Source organism: Stegodyphus dumicola, chromosome X1 (genome assembly GCF_044657685.1).
Source record: "Stegodyphus dumicola isolate Sdum_Otavi_A_Nest chromosome X1, ASM4465768v1".
NCBI classification, from domain to species: domain Eukaryota; kingdom Metazoa; phylum Arthropoda; class Arachnida; order Araneae; family Eresidae; genus Stegodyphus; species Stegodyphus dumicola.
The window spans coordinates 231,419,500-231,433,943 of record NC_140780.1 but is presented as its reverse complement, the minus strand read 5'-3'; the positions used below and the strand labels follow the sequence as shown (position 1 = coordinate 231,433,943).

At 36.4% G+C, this 14,444-nt stretch overlaps 1 protein-coding gene across 7 annotated transcripts in view; it reads right to left on the bottom strand.

Annotated features, from left to right (window-relative positions):
- The window catches only part of LOC118195404 (uncharacterized), a 180,407-nt gene that overhangs the window by 84,633 nt on the left and 81,330 nt on the right, over nucleotides 1-14,444 (bottom strand). For all 7 annotated transcript variants that reach the window (XM_085807068.1, XM_085807071.1, XM_085807072.1 and 4 more), the window contains exons 4-5: nucleotides 6,170-6,254; nucleotides 5,794-5,923 (exon numbers count right to left, since the gene is read on the bottom strand). In XM_085807068.1, the coding sequence (XP_085663194.1) occupies nucleotides 5,794-5,923; nucleotides 6,170-6,254 (215 nt within the window). The remainder of the gene's footprint in view (nucleotides 1-5,793; nucleotides 5,924-6,169; nucleotides 6,255-14,444) is intronic.

The window sequence follows — 14,444 nt, the reverse complement described above, 5'->3', positions numbered from 1 at the left end:
AATAACAAATGCAACCTTATGAAGTCTCCTACTCTTGATTTCTTTATCCCAAACATAAGCTGCCCCAACATGATTATGATTCTTTGAGCCATCAGTAAAAATTGCGTTATAGTTAGAATGACTGCTTAGGAAAATTTGTTGATAATGGACATCATTGGTACTGCTCTTTTTAAGTTCTCCAAAAATGTTAAGTAGCTGAATATTCACTTCTTGCCAGGGAGGAATACCAGAAAGGTTAAAGCATTTGAGATGCACATCATTTAGGTTGAATTCTTCGATCAGCGAGTGAATGCGAAGATCAAAAGATGGGATACATGAAAGACGTGCTTGGTAGAAATGCCGATACTGATCAGATATCACGAGTTGAACAGGATGTTTGGCTTATAACATTACTTTATAATGAAATTCAAGGAAAAACTGCTTGCGTCTGAATTCCAGAGATTCAAAACAGATCACGTATAAGACTACGTATAGACTTCAAAACAGATCACGTATAAACTTTGGACTGGAGACAAAGCTCCACAGCATATCCGTAGAGCTTGATGACAGACCGGATACAATTTCAGTAGCACAGAAGGTCTTGCTGATTCATAGAAAATACAACCGTAGTCAAGTTTAGAAAGAATTAAAGCCTTATATATGCGGAGCATAGAAAAACTTTCTGGTCTGCTATAACTCCTAGGAATTTTGCTTCTGACTCGACTCGGATGAAGGAGCCATCAAGATGCAGCTTTGGTTGAAGATGTAGATTTCTTTTGTGAGAGAAATGCACGCACATGGTCTGCTGGCTAGAAAATTTAAAACCATTGTTGTTGGACCCTTTTTTTGTTCTGTTAAGAGCAATTTGCAGTTGTCTTCCAATATATCTCTTATCTTGACCATCACAGTAGATCATCAAATCATCAACATACAGGGACCCATGCACTGTGTGTGTATGTGTGTGTGGGGGGGCGAAGTTCTCTTAAATATAATTTATTTTCAGGATGAAAAGTGTTACACTGAGCACCGAACCCTGGGGTAGAATTTCTTCTTGTACAAATACACGAGATAGCAAAGATGCTTTGAACGTGCAGTCCCTCAGAAAGTTTTGAATGAAGGTAGGTAAATTACCCTGCAGCTTAGTGCTATAATATAAAAGCCAAAAAGAGTTCCATGCTGCTCAGTTCTAACATATGCCTTTTCCATGTTGAAGATTGAAAGCACATGATTTCTTTTCACAAAAGCACTGCAGGACAGGTTATTGTAAAGTGAAGATCTTCCCTTATGGAAGCCACTTTGGCATGGCAATAGGCAATGGTTTTGCCTTTGCAAGATTATGGAAACCTGATGGGACAATAACTCGAAGGATTTTTTGGGTCACTGATGGATTTTTGATATAGGGATTGCAAAAGCCATGCACCACGCAGTTACAGAAAGTTGTTCCCTCCATACACTATTATAAAGAGCTAGAAGGAGCCACTAGATTCACAGGGCAGATGCTTTATTATCAAATAAACTTACACCATCAGGACCAGGGCAAGTCCTACCAGTCCGAGATATTACGCTTCTTAATTCTAACATTGTAAGATGTTTATTTAAAGATTATGCATTAGTATGGGAAAAGTCAATTTGAGTCCTTTCCAAGCCCACCAAGTAATTGCTACTGCCAGATACAGCAGCAAATGTTTCACCTAAAGCATCAGCTATTTCTTTTCTACTGCTTATTACCTTTCCATCCTTCTCTAGAGCAGAAAAGGAATAATCATTATATAGTCCAGAGGCTTTGCAGACTCTTTCCCAAACCTGTTTGCTACACACTGAAGATGTAATAGTGGACACATAGGCTGCCCATGGTTTTCTCTGCTTTGTCATCTCACCTTTATTGCATTCATCTTGGCTTTTTTAAAGGGCAAAAGATTTGCCAGTGTTGGATATTGGCGAAAGATGCGCCAAACTTTCTTTTGCTCTCTCAAGTGTAAAGGTAAGCATGGTTGTCTTGAGATCACAAACTCTCCTGCAATATTTACAATCACCGGGAAATGGTCACTACTGTAGAGATTCTCTCCTACGCTGAAAGAGCAAAAAGGCAGTAGAGAAGGAGAGCAAATAGCCAGATCAATTGCACGAAATGTTCTAGCTGGCTGATGAAAGTAGGTGTATTCTTCATTATTAAGGAGACAAATAAAATTATCTCCGATTAATTGTTTTGTTGGCCCCTTGAATTAGCGTCCCTACTTCCCCACAAGGTAGTATGTGCATTGAAGTCACCTATAAGCAGAAAAGGTTCTGGTAGCTGCTCTATTATTCCATCCAACTTTTGCTGATAAATGTGCTCATTTGAGAGTAAATAAATACAGAACACTGAAACTAAAAAATGTGCATTAATATGAACCACCACAGCTTGAAGGGAGGTTGTCAAAGAGAGTAGTGTATGGATGTTTGTGATAGGCAATAAGATCCACACCACCTACAGACATGATCCTCGGACAGGTTATCCTTTCTTACTGTAATATACCTGCGTATCTACCTTAACATGTCTGCTTGTTTTTAACAAGGTTTCCTGCAGTGCAAAGCAAGCAGGTTGATAGACATTGATTAAATCCTTTATACTATCCAGATTTTGACAGAATCCCCAGCAATTCCACCAAAAAATGTGTACCCATTATGGATGCTTGTTTTGGCGGTGGTGTTTTTTGTTTGTCAGGGCAGAAATGTTTTGGAAGGGATAACCCTTGGTCAATGTCCATTTCATCCAAGTCATCTAGACATTCCAAACTCATGCTTGCAATAGAAATTTGACTGGGGGTCCTGGATTTTTGCCTGCTTTTCTCTTTGATAACATCTCTATGTTTATTCTGACCAATATTTTTTTTCCTTCGGATGCAGTCGCCGGAGTACTACTTTCAACATTAGGCTTTTTTTCCTGAATTTTGGTTTCTAGGACCTTCTGTCATTGCTAGTTCTTTTTTCTGTGATGTTATTGTGGTTTGAGATGATAATGATCTAAATGATTTTGTTGCAGATGCATAACATGTATTAGGTCTTGGCTGATTAGAGAGAACAAGTCTTCTGCAAATAATATTGTTTGTGTAACTTTAATGTTTTGAATTTGTTTTTCTCTCTGCCATTTTGGACATAATCTTGAAAAAGCCGGGCGCTAACCTTTACAATTTATACACAAGGGGGCAGCACATCAGTCTTCATTGCCACGGCCTATGATGGAACATCAAGCACGCATGAGGCTACCATGACAGGAGGTCTTTCCATGTCCACATTGAAACTAGTTCATTGGATTTAGTGTATATGGCCCGACTGAGCAGTTTAGGTATCCAGCTTTGATGTTTTTAGGCAGGTTAGGTATCCAGCGTTGATGTTTTTAGGCAGGAGACTTGAAGGTAAGTATAATGTGTTTAGCGGGAATCAGTTGACCTTCTTTCTGTATTTTGATCCTTCAAGCACCACACACGTTTTGATCTAAACGAATTCCTCTTCAGTTACTGACAGTAAATCTATTTCAGAGATTATTCCTCGGGACAAATTTAGGGTGTTATGTGGCTTTACTGTAATGTTTGCTTGTCCTAATTTAGTTAAGTTTAGAAAACTATTAGACTGTTTTCTAGACATAGTGTCTACCAAACGGTCACCAGACTGAAGTCTCTTAATATTTTTCAGTTCTCCTACAGAAGACAAAAGTTGTTTATTAGAAAGGGTGATAAAGGGTGATTTTTTTGCAATTCTTTAGTTTTTTTTTCTTTCATATAATTAAAAAACATGAACAGAATTCTTTTGGTACAGTGCTTTCTATGTCATTTCTTAGTCTTTTGATTACAGTCACAGTATCATGTGCATTGTTGGAACAGAAAGGCATCACAGCATTCATATTTAAATGGAGAAAGATTTGGGTTCGACAGGCCTCACCCACACCCATGGAGTCTAACAAGGGGGATTCCTACGTCAGGGCTAGCCAGACCTATACGCAAACTGAGGTCCCACAGTCGGCTTTCCGAAAAGCAGGTACTCCCAAGAGCTTACTCTCAAAGCCACTGACATAAGGACTAGTGTACAGCTGATTGACAACTGTGAGGATGATAAGGTGCCCCCCCCCCAGTTTAGAGTATGTAGCAGAGCATTCGCAGAGGCCAAAGCAATGTGTTGGAGACAGTACCTCATTCCTCAACTACCACAACCTTCCTTTCCAGCGACACAGGTCTCCATGCATGGCAAACACGTGGGCAGTTTTCTCGCCACTCGAAAAGGGCTGTTCCAGTTTCTTATGACGATGCTCAACATTGGAAGAGGAAAACCACAAGGAAGAAGGAAACGAATAAAGTTACAGTTAAGAGGAGATGGAAAAGGTAGATCACTGGAGCCCTGGGATTGTGACACCCTATAACCAAGACGGAAATCCCCTGAAGGATCTTCACCTGCTATGTTTTAGCCGGGCATATTGGAATGGGCTTTGCCTAGGGTGGCCCTACCAGGAGCTATGCTCCCGACGTACTTCGCCCATTCCACTCAGTAACGCAGCATAGCAGGACTTCGGGGCCTATGCTCGAGTGATAAGAATAACAGGAAAGAAGGCATTAAATGATGAAACGCAATCTAATGATAAAAATGAAAAGAACTATGAAATAATTTGTTTAAAAATTGAGGGTAAAGATAGACTGACAATGGTATCTTTAAATAAATGATAGTTTCCCCCCCCCAAAACTAGGAATATCTTTTATATTTCAACTTTATAATACAGTTTTCTTTTGCTTTAGAAGCCACTTCTGTTTCTCCTTATCTCTATTTTTCTTCAATTTCTTTTAATGCTTATCCAATTGCAGCTATACCTTCCTCTCCACTGGTTTTAATGATTTTACTATTAAATTCAAAGCTATTCAGAGGTCTTTCTAATATGAGGTAAATTAACTCTTCATTGTTTATTTCATTCTCCACTTAAATACTTTTACTTTTTAAACTTACAGTTCTATTCAAGTAATTATCTTGAGATTCATTCTGCTTCATTGTCATTGAGCTAATTCTAAAACACTTGATTTGAATATCTCCTGTATTTAGAGCCATTCCATTTTCTTAATATCTCCCATAATTTCTCCACATTCCTTTCACTGGCATGTTTTTTTAATGCTTCTGGAGCTACCATAGTTTTATTTAGTTTTATTTATTGCTACTGCATTATTATGATCCCATAAACTCCCAAGTTTTCATTTCACTATCATAATTAATATCTCTTTTACATGGTTTCAGTGGCTTATCTTTTTCTGTGATATTGTCTCATATTTTTAAATTATTTCAATTTTGTTTTGCCATATAAGGTAAAAATCATCAGTTATTTTCTCTATGCGAGTTAAATTTATCATATTATACACCATATTTTTTCCTTTTTAATTAATATTCAGATAAGATTTACCTTTCAAAGAAATTAGCAATGCTTTTACTATAGATGACATGAATGTTGTATCTTTTAAAAATTCATTAAACAGGACAGTCATGGTTTTGCTACCAAGTATTGATTATTTCTAAATATTTTCTACACTTATATTTCCAAAAGGAACATATAAAAGCAACTTCAATATTAAGCATTTAGTACAGCCAGCAGTCTGATACACAGCTGCCCAATACATGAATTTCAATTAATCTTTTGGAAGCAAACAAGATTGTTACCAAACACTGAAAACTAAATCACTCTTTTATAAACAAGTATAAACACAAATCAATTCAGATGTCGTTTTGTGGTGCAATAGAGCATAAAAGTTCAAGGACAACATCAAATTAATCCTCAAAACTGTTGCTATAAATTAATATAAATACCTAGCAAAAACTTGAAATAGATCTTCCATTTCAAGAGCAGTTGCATCTCTTTCTTCATATGCTATTTTCAGCCTTTCCTCCATAATACTTTCCCTAGCTCTTATAGAATAATACAAGCTTGATAATAGCTCTGTGGAAAGAGGAAAGTTAAAACTTTGCTAAGTACAAATAGTTCACTAAACTACATTAAAATTTATACCAAATTGACAAGCATTTTAACATTTTGGACAAAAGATTAAAAAACAAAGTAACACATGAAAAAAAGTCTTTAGAAACTATCATTTAAACTCAACAGCTTAAAAACTGAAGTATGGAAATTATGACAGTAAAGAAAATGCACAATTCATTTTTAAGATCATAAAATTTTCTTAAATACCTGAAACTGATATATTGATTTCTTCAGCTGACGTTTTTTTACAGCTATCAGAACTGGCTTGCACAGAACAAAGATGCTGCCACAACTGGGGGGAAAAAAAAAGGAAAGAAAAAAAAAAAAAAAAAAGGCATGTAAATATGTGCAATAAAGGCAAATTTTACTTTACTTAATCCATTACCAAGCTAGAAGAAATCCATATTTTTCTGTTACAAGTATTCTTAGAAATGCTGGTTTCAAAAATTTAACACAAGTAGTATCAATTCATCAATAAAATGACGCAGAAAATGAAAGGATAACTCTCAGAAATTGCTCTTAACACACAATTTTAAATTAAAAGCTTAAGGACAGTATGTACTTATGCTAAACGTAAACTACTAAAGCTGAAAACATAACTCTGAGCCTATACTATTGCACAAAACTTTTAAAAAGAATGTATGCTACAATATGAGTATGTATTAAAAGGAACATAATGAATGTATCACATTCAGGAGTAGGTTTCCAGATATTAAATATGTCCCAACATCATATAGATAAATGCCAGCAGTGGCAAGTTGTTACTACATGAGAAGCTACTAATTAGTTTCACAACACTTCTAGAAATTTAAATATGCAACAAAATGTCATTTCAGTAATGCAGAAGTGACAGCACTGGAAATTAAAGCTTTGGAATATTATGGTCATTCAAAGGCAGTGAAGGCAAATGCACACTGCATTCTACCTCTTTTACAAAGATGACAGTGTCACATAACTGTATCTACGAGACATTTAAATAATATGTATTCTATTCTTATCCGGATGTAATATGGAGCATGTAACTTTCCATCAAAAGTCTTAAATTTTACTTTGTTTCAATAGCAGCAGTGTTTCTTTGGCAAGGAATCATAACAAATGGTCACACCAATCTCCTTATTTATATAAAGAGATTCAGACATCAGTTAGGAAGATATACACAAACCATTTTAGAAAAAATACAGGCACATCGTTTCTAATAGAGAATATGGCCTGATCTGAATGTATATGATACATGAATACTTTTGAAACTGAAGATACTTTACAACCACACTGGCAGCATAATTGCGGCATTTCAGCATTTTGAGTGTTCTATTGACCAAAATGTCTCGGAAGTACGAGCTGGAGAAAGTTAGCAATCTCTTTGCAGGCTTGAAAGAGGTCAAATCAGCCCTCCTACAAGAATTGAAGTCCGCTTTGTTGGATTTTACGAAAAATAATGGAAAAAATGTGCGATGCCTACATGTCAGTGCTTGGTGATTACACATCACTGTTGAGAATCGAGCATTTAATTGATGTTATGTGCAGTTTCAGTGGCACCACTGTTTTGTTGTATTATTATGTTTTATGCATCAGGAATCACTATTATTTCTGTCATTCTAAAAGTTTTTATGTAAACAATAAGATGTACGTAAGTTCTCTTTACCTTTTTTTTTTTTTTTTGTTATTAAAGTCCAAAATTCATTCAGCCATCACTCTGTTTTGTTAATTTTAGTGCAAAATAAAGTAATAATGGCTATCTTGATGTATTTTTTTTTTACTTTCGTTTCTGAATTCAACACTTCCACCTGAACAGTGTGTAGGTAGATGCTACAGTGTACCAATAGCTTATTATGCTGCATATTTCCTGGTTAATGATGATGTAATATAGAGACTAAAAATTTTGTTCAGTGTATCAAATTGGAAGGTTTATCCAACTGGACTGATTGGAAATTTGAAATAAACTCTTTGTTTGAGCTCAACAATTGTGCGAGCATCTTCGATAATTCCCTTGTTGAGCCAAACGCGGCGTCACAAGGCACGAATTAAAAGATGATACGCAAGTACAACGAAACCGCAAAAGCGTATTCAAAGGCGAATGCGAAAGCTGCTGTGATCATTTGCACAAATGTCTCACCAAACGTGTTAAATTTAATCCATACTCATGGTAATTCTGCACTAGTGACATGGAATGAGTTATTAAGTAATTCTGGGAAGATGTCAAGCCAATTGGAAACTCTTCTGCAACAGTTTTTCACCTTTCAGATCGAGAAAGACAAAAGTGTAATGCAATCACTCGCACGTTTACAAACACTGTGGACGGATCTTCAACGTGAGCAAGAGTTGAGCGGCAAAGGAAAGTTGCCGCAGAACTTGCTAGCACCGCGAATCTTACCTACTCTTCCTGATGATGAATAACTTGAGTTCAAATCACAGCAAGACTCAATGCCAAAGACGGAAAAGTTACCTGAAAAACTGATCGAACAGATCAACATGTGGCTGCAAAGAAGAAATCAAGAGCTTAGAAACGAAAGTATGATAACATCTGTGGCAAATGCTAATTACAGCGCAAAACATAGTGGAAAGAAATGGAAGAAAGGTGGTAAAAAAAACCTCAGATGGTCAGCCAATTCCAATCCTTGATAATAAATAATGCCAAAACGATGAACAGACTTAGTAAGACCAGTGATGGTATGAAAGGTTTCAATGGCATCTGTTTTCGTTGTAATAAACCCGGGCACATTGGTAAATTTTACTTAGTTTTACCTAACATGCCAACCACGATAAATGACAAAACAGAGACCTTCTTTGCAAATACTCAATGCAGTGCGTTTGCTTGTCAAGAAGATGATTATGGACCAAATGTGTGGCTTAAAGACAATGAAGCTACAGCACACATTACAAATACAGCCGAATAATTTCAAGACATACTGTCACTTTAACAAACAAGCAGAAATACAGTCGGTAACAAACAGACAATACCAGCATATGGCTGTGGGGACATTGACATGTGCGTGACAGTTGGAAATGTACAAAAATTTATTCAGCTCACTGATGTACTGTACACACCAGAAATTAGCAAAAATTTGTTATTAGCTTCAAAGGCAATGAAGCGAGGAATCTCGAACTTTGGCGATTCAGACGATATGATTTGTCTTTTCTTTCACAAGAAGACCCCAGGTAATATACTTTTAGAGGCCCCATGTTCATCAAATGGACTTTTTAAGCTACGTGCAAAACCAATCAAGCCACAAGGGGGTTCTGCTGCTGCAGCCTACTTGGTTGGCAACGAAATGACAACTCCTTTTCTTGAAACAGCAATGAAGACAACGACAATTGCTATTATCACTTTGGTACAGTCAAAAGTCGTTAATTCGGACACCCATAATCCGGACCTCAAAGTTACAAACTTTTTGCGCATGCATCGCATTGACTTTGCGCATAAGACCTTTACGGCTGCGAATATGCATGTGCGCGTGCTCAAAATACATTTACGAGTGCGTGTTTAATGTATAATGGATGGTATAAGCTAAGCTAAAATTATCTAATTATCTATTTCAGTTAATGTTGCAGAATGTGTTGTTCCTTAATCTTCGAATTGGATACGGCTTATTATTTTTTGCAGACTGTTAGAGCAATTTTCTAAAAGTAAGCTTGAACTTTCGATTATGTCAAATAGAATTTCCGATATATATTTACTAATATGTAAAGGATCTACAAAGCGAAAGTATGTTTCAAAGTCCATTAAACAAAAAGTGGAATTGCTGCAAAAAATGGATAAAGGCATATCCTTTGTTTATCTAAACTTTAACGTTTGTTTATCTAAACCTTGTTTATCTTTAACGCTGTGGCACGCAATGAATTGGAAGTTGATCTGTCAGCACTATCCTTATCTTCAGGGCAGATGTTTTTATTTTATTTGGCTTATAATTCCTTACTAAACGTAGTATTTCATCTCGAAGTACTCAGTCTTTGATATGATTTAAATCAAATTCCTCGTCATTATAATTCGCTTCCGATAGCGATTAAAGTGACAGAGGTTATTGAAAACGAAAAAATTTCGATTGACAAATTAGTCGGTAGACACAACAATTATAAGACTTGAACAGCAGAACTTTGTAACTGAACAAGAAATTATGTCTGTTTATAGAATTAAAGAGAATGTATTATCACATAAAAAACGAAGCAACTTAAACAACTTGCATTGAAAAAATGTTTAATAAATTAAACAAATAAATATTAAGCTTTTTTTTGGTAAATTTTGATACCCTTTAGATCATAATTGTTCTTTATTTCATAAATTACGGTTTCATATTTTTAATTTTATAATTTCTGCATGCCATCTTACCAGATTTAAACTGATGATCTATAAAAATGGTAAAAAGATATGTCTTTTAAAAATCTTATGAAGTTGATGTGAGGGTCCCTTCCAATGAGATCTGTTAACATTCGTAGAGTTAAAAATGATATTCACGTTTCTGACTAAAAGCAGGACAGCAGGTTAAAATGTGATTGACTGAAACGGGAATGTTGCAAGTGCCACAAATGGGCTCATTATCTCCTTTCGAGAGATATTGATGTGTCAGTCTGCAGTTACCAATTCGTAGGCAAGTCAGCAGTACATCCTTTTTTTGATTCCTTCTCGACTCCCAATGCTCCAAATTGGGCTTTACCTGCCTTAATTTGTTAAGTGTCTGACATTCCCAGAGTTCTTGCCACCTGGCCAAGATCTTTGCTCAGATGTAATTCCGTATGTCTGTAAAAGGGACATCATTTTCAGAGGTTATATCAGCAGATTTTGCTGCAACGTGCGACTTCATTGCCTTTGATGCCAGCATGTGCAGGCACCCAGCAGTACGCAATAGAATAACCTGTATTTCTCAAACGGAAGTGAGTCTTTAAAATTTCTAAGACCAAAGAGTGGCTAGTATTTGTATTTATTGATTCAAGAGAACTCAGAGAGTCAGAGTAAATGATGAACTTTCTGTTATTCTGCTTAAAGATTAAGGAATTCAAAATGGCAAACGTTTCCGCAGTAAAGACAGATGCAGCCTCATGAAGTTTACTACTCTTGATTTCTTTATCACAAATAAAGCTGCCTCGACATGATCATGATTCTTTGAGCCATTAGTAAAAATTGCTTTATAGTTAGAATGACTACTTCTATGCTCTAGGAAAATTTGTTGATACTGGACATCATTGATGTTGAACTTCATATGTCCTCCAAGAATGTCAATTAGGTGAATATTCACTTCTTGCCAAGGAGCAATACTGAAAAAAGCTTTTTTAGGATGCAGATATTTTAGGTTGAATTCTTCAATCAGCGAGTGAATGTGAAGATCAAAAGGTGGGATACATGAAGGACATTCTTGGTAGATACGCCAGTACTGATCAGATGTCATGAGTCGGACAGGATGTTCGGTTTGTGACATTACTTTATAATAAAGATCAATGGACAACTGCTATCTGAATTCCAGAAATAGTTCAAAACAGATGACATATAAACTTGATGACTGGAGATCTTCTGAAAGCTCCACAGCAAATCTGTAGCACTTGATGGTGGACTGGATTTAATTTCAGAAGCACAGAAGGTCTTGCTGATCCATAGATAACATAGCCATAGTCAAGTTTGAAACGGATTAAAGCTCTAGAAATGCGGAGCATAGAACAGGGTTCTGCTCCCCACGAAGTATTGGACAGGACTTTCAGTATGTTGAGAGCTTTAGCACATTTTTTCTTTAGATTTAAGATATGCAGAAGTGAAGTGAGCTTTCTGTCAAATATAACTCCTAAGAAATTTGCTTCTGGCTTAACGCCCGTCAAGATGCAGCTCTGGATCAAGATGTAGATTTCTTTTGTGACAGAAATACATGCAGACGGTCTTCTAGCTAGAAAATTTAAAACCATTGTTGTTGGACCTCTTCATGATTCTGTTTAGAGCAATTTGTAGTTGTCTCTCAATGTATCTCATATTTTGATCGTGACAATAGATCATCAAATCATCAACATACAAGGAACCATGCACTGTGGGAAGAACTTATTTTAAAATGGAATTAATTTTTAGACTGAAAAGAGTAACACTAAGCACTGAAAATTGGGATACACCTTCTTGTTGTACAAATACTTGAGAAAGCAACAAACCAATTTTAACTTGAAAAGTGCGGTCCTTCAGAAAGTTCTGAATGAAGATGGGTAAATTACTTTGCAACCCAGTGCTGTAAAGGTCATGAAGAGTTCCATGCCACCAAGTTCTATCATATGCCTTTTCCATGTCAAAAAGAGGACTGAAACCACATAATTTTTTTTCACAAATGCATTGCATACTGTGGTTTCTAAAAACAGAGCATAGTCAAATGAAGATCTTCCCTTACGGAAACCACTTTGTTAAGGCAATAGGCAATGATTAGTCTCCAGATAGTAATTAATGTCCACATCGTTAACCATTTCTTCAGCCAGCACAGCACAAGATGCAAAAAGATTCCAATCAGTTTATCATAAAGTAAGCGTGGTTGTCTTGAGATCACCAACTTTTCTGTAATATTTTTACAATCACTGGGAAATGGTCACTATCGTAGAGATTCTCCCCTACACTGAAAGAGCAAAAAGGTAGTAGAGATAAGGAACAAAGAACCAGATCAGTTGCATGAAATGTTCTAGTCAGCTGATGAAAGTAGGTGTATTCTCCATTATTAAGGAGACAAATAGAATGATCTTCCATTAATTGTTCAATCTGCCGGCCCCTTGAATTAGTGTCCATACTTCCCCATAAGGTACTATGTGTATTGAAGTCACTTAAAAGCAGAAAAGGTTCTGGGAGCTGCTCTATTATTCTATTCAACTCTCACTGATCTACATGCTCATCTGGGGGTAAATAAATAGTGCCTACTGAAATTGAAAAACGTAAATTAATCTGAATCGCCACAGCTTGAAGGGAGGTCATCAAAGGGAAAGCAGTGTATGGGTGATTGTGGGAGGCGATAAGGCCCACACCACCACAAGCTTGATCCCCAGATGGGTTGTACCTTCTTATTGTGGTGTATCTCCGTATCTTAGCCTGTCTGCTTGGTTTTAACAAGGTCTAACAAACCTCGGCAATTCCATGAAATAAATGTAGCCATTATGGATGCTTGTTTTGGCGGTGTTGTTTTTTTGACTTTCGAGGCAAAAGGTGTTTCGGAAGGGATAACCCTTGTTCAAAGTCCATTTCGTCTGAGACGTCCTGAACTCATGCTTGCAATAGAATTTTGACCGGGAGGGGGGGGGGTCCTGGGTTTTTGTTTATTTTTCTCTTTCATACCATCTCTATGTTTGTTCTGTTGGACATCCTGTTTTCCTTTGGACGCATTCACCGGTGTACTACTTTCAACATCAGGTTTTTTTTCAGATTTTTGGTTTCTAGGATCTTCTGTCATTGCTAGTTCTTTTTCTGTGCGGTTATTGTGGTTTGTGTTGATATTGATCTGAATGATTTTGTTGCAGATGCATAAGATTTATTAGGTGTTGGCTGATTAGAGAGAACAAGTCTTTTGGCTTCTGCAAATGATATCTTTTGTGTAACTTTAATGTTCTGAATTAGTTTTTCTGTCTGCCATTTCGGACATGAGCTTGAGAAAGCTGGGTGCTCGTCTTTACAATTTATACATAAGGGGGCAGCACAGCAGCCTTCACTGGCATGGCCTACGATGAAACAACGAGCACAGAGGCTAACACAAGAGGTCTTTCCATGTCCCAAAGCGCTGACATTGGAAGCAACACATTGGATTTGGTATATACGGCCTGACTGAACAGTTTAGGTATCCAGCTTTGATGTTTTTAGGCAGGTTATGAGTTAGTAGTTTTCTTTTAAATGTTACTTATAACATATATACTTAAGTTCTAATAAAACTGGTTAAAACAAGCCTGTTTTGGGCAAAATAATTCTATTTTTGTACAAATTAATTGGTCGCAAAATGAAAGATATCCGCAAAAGTGTCTGCAGTTGCTTCCACCTCTGAATAGCACATTTTTATGATATACACAATTTTTAAAGTGATTTAAAGCTGCCATTGCACAAAAAAAGTATTTGGGAACAGCAACTCTTTTATGCAATTTTTGTACTTTGTCACACGGTGTAAAAGAGCCAACCATCAACAACTAAGCTTACAATGTAATGGAAAACAGGTCCTCCATTGCAAAAGTACAGACACAGCTGATTAGTTAAAAAATTAACAGTCTGCAACATTTTGTAGTAGTCGGGAAAAAATTGCATAGCTTTCTTTCAGTGGTAAATTCAGTAGAAACTCAAAAATCTGAATTTCAGGCAACAATGAGTCTGTAAAAAGATTTTGGATAAACAGGACCATTATCAGCTGGTGAGACTGATTTCACACAACAAGAACCCAATGCTGCCTCAGACAGAGTCTAAAATTAGGAGTTCCAGAGCCCTGCAGAAGGTTGTCAGTAATGTAAAAGAGAAATAAAAAAATTAAATAATTTAAAATAAAATATAAAAAAGGTAGGTAAAAAT